This window comes from Tigriopus californicus, chromosome 6 (genome assembly GCF_007210705.1).
Source record: "Tigriopus californicus strain San Diego chromosome 6, Tcal_SD_v2.1, whole genome shotgun sequence".
Classification (NCBI taxonomy): domain Eukaryota; kingdom Metazoa; phylum Arthropoda; class Copepoda; order Harpacticoida; family Harpacticidae; genus Tigriopus; species Tigriopus californicus.
The window spans coordinates 987,354-993,318 of record NC_081445.1 but is presented as its reverse complement, the minus strand read 5'-3'; the positions used below and the strand labels follow the sequence as shown (position 1 = coordinate 993,318).

At 39.3% G+C, this 5,965-nt stretch overlaps 1 protein-coding gene across 1 annotated transcript; it reads right to left on the bottom strand.

Annotated features, from left to right (window-relative positions):
- Positions 1-1,678: 1,678 nt before the first annotated feature.
- On the bottom strand, positions 1,679-5,933 carry LOC131882051 (uncharacterized). Its single transcript, XM_059229084.1, has 3 exons — positions 5,616-5,933; positions 2,607-2,917; positions 1,679-2,498 (listed from the first exon to the last, which is right to left on the bottom strand). Exons 1-3 carry the CDS (start codon positions 5,701-5,703, stop codon positions 2,061-2,063), a joined length of 837 nt encoding a protein of 278 aa, XP_059085067.1. The 5' UTR covers positions 5,704-5,933; the 3' UTR covers positions 1,679-2,060.
- Positions 5,934-5,965: the final 32 nt, after the last annotated feature.

Genomic DNA, 5,965 nt, shown 5'->3' with positions numbered 1-5,965 from the left:
TCAGCTAACATCAAGAAAGACGTCAGTGTTGTCATTTTGGCCATTTATTTACTTCTTGCCGTAGCTTGAGAGATAACTAGACCTAGACACCGGGTTCTGGACAGCGCCTAACATTAATATTATATGAAAAAATACATCATGTTTTTAACCTAACTTGACCTAACTTAACCAGACTTAACCTAACCTTTCAGTTGCAAGGACAAGAGGGCGCCTCGGCACCTCGGTTGCAAGGCCCTCGGGGCTATTAGGCAGTGGTCCTAGTGGACATATGAATTCTTTGGGAAATTGAATCAACGTATAACCGGGGGATTTTGGGGCGTAAACGATGAAATTTAGACCACTAAATCCCATGTAACTAAACAACGGTGAAATAGTTAGCTCTTGAATAACAATCTTGATATCTTCTCAGTGTGCTCCCAATTTACATTTTTTTTGTGCGGACTTCCTTACCGCTACTAGGATTGGAATCCCAGCAGTTCAAGACGAGAAGATTATTTATCTTATTTGACTTTTATTTATATATATTATTTGATCGACCAACGAATTGGAGTTGGCTGAGTAGGTTTTTTGAAAGTTTTGGTTTCTATCATGATTATAGGTATGTAACTTTTTATGTGGGCTATAATTTCATAAAGCAATAAAATCAAAATTGTTCCCCATAATTTTCTGAGGTAAAAAAATGTCACGATCGGTTTGGAAATTTCCCTGGAAACTTGATAGGGCTTTTTGAACACCGCACGTGGAAGCAAGCAAGCGGTGGAGCAGAGAAGCTCACCAACATTTCTGCGAATGTTGGATTATCTGCGGGAAGGCAAAAACAAGTAAAGCCGCTCGAAGACCAATGGTGACCCTGATTGATTCGTCTTAATTCGACGTTTGAAAGCATCAAACATAGCTGGGATCCAAACCGATTTATCAGGCTTTGGACCTCTTCCTGATATCATTGACAACTTGGCGGCTGATTCCCAGATTTTTTCCAATGAATGAGTCTTGTATTCCACCTGAGGTCATATCGCTCACAACTTTTCTTTTGACATTTACAATGATGCCGTTCATAATATTTAAAAATAGTTTATATATCAAAACATTGTCTGAATACAGAAATTAGCCCTGACTAATTCTAATCTTAATTCTAATTAATTAATCATCATTAAAATTTAAATTGAAAGTTGTCAATTTAAGCATGCCGCATGGGATTGTCAAATCATTGTATGTAATTTTGTGTCACCAAACACATTTTACCATCTTATTCATATTAAGAGAACCATGGAAGAGACTTTTCGTGCTCAGATTTGTCATGATATTTAATCATTTTGGTAATAAATAACATCCACGTTTCTTTTGTCAAATTAGAAAGTACTGGGGATTACATTCCCTGTAGCGGTTTGAAAAGCTCGTAAAAGCAAAACCAAAGCCCAAAAAACAAAGAAAGAAACAAGGGAAGTTACAAATATCTTCAAATCCAGTGTCTTAATGATGAACAAGGCGAAACAACCAACCGATGATATGTATAGTTTACGTTAAAGATTTGAATGTTCAAATTTTTTTAAATCAACAATGTCCACCACCATCGATTACTTACTGAAAGAAATAAGTGGAAGAAAATTGATGAGAACACAATCCATTTCTGCCGTCGTGTTACAAGGAAATATTGTACAACCTACATCTTGGCCTCTCTTCTAACTGCAATTAAATGATCTACCTAGTACCACAGCCAACGTTTGGATTATAATTTTGTGCCTCAGATTTTTTGTTCAGAAAGAACAAGATGAAAGGAAGGTTGAAAATACAGCATCTCATCTTATATTCCATGCAATGTGAAAGTGTAATCAAACACTCTTTCTTAACCAAGTACATACATACAAAACACCATCACCTGCAGATGATTGATTACAGCGAAATGCGTTTGCTTTCATAATCATATTTTTAATTCACGAAGCCTTAATGCTGAAAAAATACTATCTCAGCATTCTGGAATTGAATCGAAATGGAGTCTAAAACGCTCTTTGGCATGGCTATCATTAAGTACTCGGTCCTTTTCGACGTTTGTCTGCAATTGCTCAACCAACGGTATCAAAATCCAGTCCCGGAACATTGAAAAGTCTGAATTGCCGTGGTACCATTGATGATGCTGGCGGCATCGTTGTTGTTGCCGGTGCCATTGTAGTTGTCGGCATCATTGTAGTTGTCGCCATCGATGTTGTTGTGGACATCGTTGTTGTCGGCATAGTGGTGGTTGTTGGTGGTGTTGTTGAAGTGGTCGTGGTTGTGGCTGGTGTGGTTGCACTAGCACTGATTTGGGCCTCCAACCTTGCAATTCTTTGATTGCCTGAATCCAGGTTCGATTGAGATTGTTGAACCTCTTCCTCCAACGTGTTGATCTCCGAATTTAAGTTGTTTATTCGGCCGTCCAAATTGTCCCGCAGCGTTTGGCCTTGTTGAATAACGACAGCTAAACTCACTGCCAGTATCGCACCAATCACAATCGAAATCGTCCCCTATGAATGAGCAATAGATGAGTTAGTTAGTTATTTGGTTGGTTAGTAGTTGGGAAGTGTCCCAGCCCAGCTAAAAAGAATCAGGATGTGAAGGTGAGAAGAACCTACGGGATTGGCCAAAAATGCAAAGGCTTGACGATCTACCCCTCCCACGCGGTCGATGATCCTTCGCCCGAACTTTCGATATTGTTCCACTAGTGTTCCAAGAATATTTGTTTCCGGCGGACTGGCCACAGGCTCATTATAGTCCGGATAATCTTGGGCGTAATAGTTCGTGGCATCCCAATTGGATAGTGTGCCTTCATGGCCCTGAGTAGCATACAAATCTGGACTGCTGTAATCGTATTGCTTATTTTGAGGGGCGTACTGATTTTGCCAATAGTTGGAATAATTATTGTTTCCCGCGTGGTGCCCATAATCTGAAATAAAGATGAATAAGCATTCATTGGGAAAACTTAACATCGTGCGAGAGCATGTGTACGGAATCAAATATGTACAATTCAAGAACTCGTACAGTTTTGTGACAATATGGGAGCTGTAAGAGCACTTCAAATGAATGGATATGTTGAATACGTTGAATAGATAACACACACCGGTTGTGCCTATATTTCACGAACAGAATTACCAAAAAAAATAAGTGCCTCCTGTTTTCGATTTTTTTTGACCTCAGTTTTTAGGTTGGAACCATTACATGAGAGTTCCTTAAATTCATTAGTTGAGACCATCTGAACACAACATTCAGGTCAGACATTTGATTTTGTTATATTGACTTCTCAAATCACGAAAGATGATTGTACGTGATTTTGGTTTAAGTTTTACATAAACTGGAAAATGAAAGGAGATCAGCAAGTCCAAGCCAAGGCACATTTAGAATATAAACGAAAGTCTTGCAATACTCTGATTAAATAACATAAAATTCGTGCCCCTCCGTCCCTGCTCAGACAAGATGGATAATGGAACCACTGCCCTATGAGGTTCAATGAATTCGGGCCTTATTTTCTTTTCAACAAATACTAGCCCATTCAAAAATTTGCCACATCAGAACTGGATCAAAGCAGTGCCTTTCAACTGTTCCACATTTTTTTCGGACAAAACCACAGTTTGTGCACAATGCTTCGAAAAGCTGAGCTGGCAATCAGGCAATCGGCAGTCACTCCAAGGTCGTTGTGCTTATGAATATTTTCGAAAGCACGTGGTCATCTTTGTTTTAGAGGCATTCAACACCATAAGATTTCCATTTGCCAAACTCACAAGGTTATCATCAGAGATCATGTTCGTCTCTGATGATACGGCTTAACATTGTGTCACTTGCAAACTCGAAAACAGGCTGTCGAAATCTCAATGCTTGATTATTGCGAAGAACGGAGTCTCCATACGAGTACACTCGTACTAAAAAGCTCTTTCCTGATGTTTACCCTTCAACTCCTCAGTAATAATGTGTTTCGAACCAGAGAGGCAGCTTTTTAACTTAAGGAACCTCAGCTGAGGCTCCCATCCTTACCAAAGAGGGTACAGAAGTAAAATACGTATATATATATTTTTAATCGAGTGTGAAAACGTGACTCTGCCATTCCAGTACTCGAACACAGAGTTGCTTCAAGACTCGTTCTTGATCTTTGATTGTTGGGCCGTACCTTTTTTTGCTCAAGTTAAGGACCCTAACCGTGGTCCTTCAAGCCAAATAGCTAAGTTGCATGAGAAGCATATAGGACGGAAAATGTCTTGGAGCTCCCGGGTTAAGAATACCAGGTTTTTATTAGTTGTTTATCTGTTAGGTCTATCTCCGAAGACGGGATGCGAACCCACGACCTCTGGGGAACCACTCAGCTACCATCCTCTTATCTCATATTCGGAAACCACTACACAGGGGCTCGAGCGTCTTTCGATTTCAGATCCTCTCACGAAGATAAAGGCTAAACGGGGATCAAGCATGCTCCCTTGAACAACACCCCTACCTTCTTTCGACCCATCCCACTCGACTGACCCTTCGGAAACGGTCCGAGAGCCAATCAGTGGTGCAAGCTCCAACCAGTCCACCCAATGCCAAATCTTTCGAATATTTTTTTTTGTAAAATCCCAGCATTCACACGACCATGAACCACTAAAGTATGGACCAGAAGGTTCAGATTCAAAATTGCCAACTCTGATTCGAGAAAATGAATGTCATTTTTCTTCAAATGAGATCGGTCCCAGGTCGTTGCATTTCTTGGCTTCAAGATTCATTTAAGGTGAAAATACATTCCCTTTCAATCATTAATAAAACATTCAATGATTTTACGACCGAAGGAAGTGAGCGGAATCAAATGCATCTAGATTTGAGTGCAATACCGCCAACCCATGACCTGAGTTGAAGTGCTTTTTATTACAAATGTTGTTCACAAATGTGTCATACGCCGGGGTGTTGAAAAAAATAATCAAAATTGTCAAAAAATGTACTTTAAGTCCAACAAAAAAGGCGAAAGCATACAAAAACGGCAGAGATTTTTTGCTGTGTTTACATTTTAGGCAGAATCTAACTAAAATCACAAACGAACAAACAATATCCTCACTGTCTTCATAGAATGAAACTCCATTGAATACAGACAGACAAACACCGAAGGGGGAAAAAAACTAATCGAGTACAATTTTTTGCATATTTTAGCTGTTTTTTCTTAAGAATAGTTTTCTTCCATTTTCCTGCCTTATATATTCAAAGACCACAGTGTTCACAACCCTATTTATTGGAAAACAGGATCATACATAGTTCACACTTGAATGCAGCTTAGTTTACCAGAATTGAGACTCGAAGCTTCCTTACACAACCAGACACTATTGAAGTTAAATATGGCGTATCTTTAGAATGCAACATATAAAGTAAAAGTCTCATTAGATTTGGAGCCCAATGATTGCCCGTGGAAGTCACACTTTAAAAAAACACTGATATGTGCTCACACTTTACTCAAGGAGCCATCCATGCCGTTTCAAATCCATCCGTATCATAAAATCATTATAAACGCAGTTTGTCATCTGCAGCCAATCAAGAATAATATTACTACCTGAAATAGACTTACGTATAGAACAAATGATTCGCAAGTGTTTTTGAAACGTATCATATATTCATAATGCCCCAGATCTTACCGTGATTATGCTGATGATCGGCCAGGCTGAGGCTTAACAAAAAACCAATGCCGCCCAAGACGCGTAATTTGATTCGAGTGACCCACATTTTTCCCAGTGTATCAAAAATTATACTCAGGAGGATCAAGGCGAATGAGACGAAACCTGATGGATATGGTTTGCTCTAATAGTATGTGTGATCCATGAAAGATCTGAACCAATACTGATTTTTAGATAAAAGTTTTCCCTCGGCGTAAACCATTCTTCTGAAACAACTGAGCGCATAATTGCTTGATAATGACGACAATGAGCATTCACATCCACAAGCAATGCTTGGAATGTTCTTGGAGACTTCTCAACCTTGGTAACGG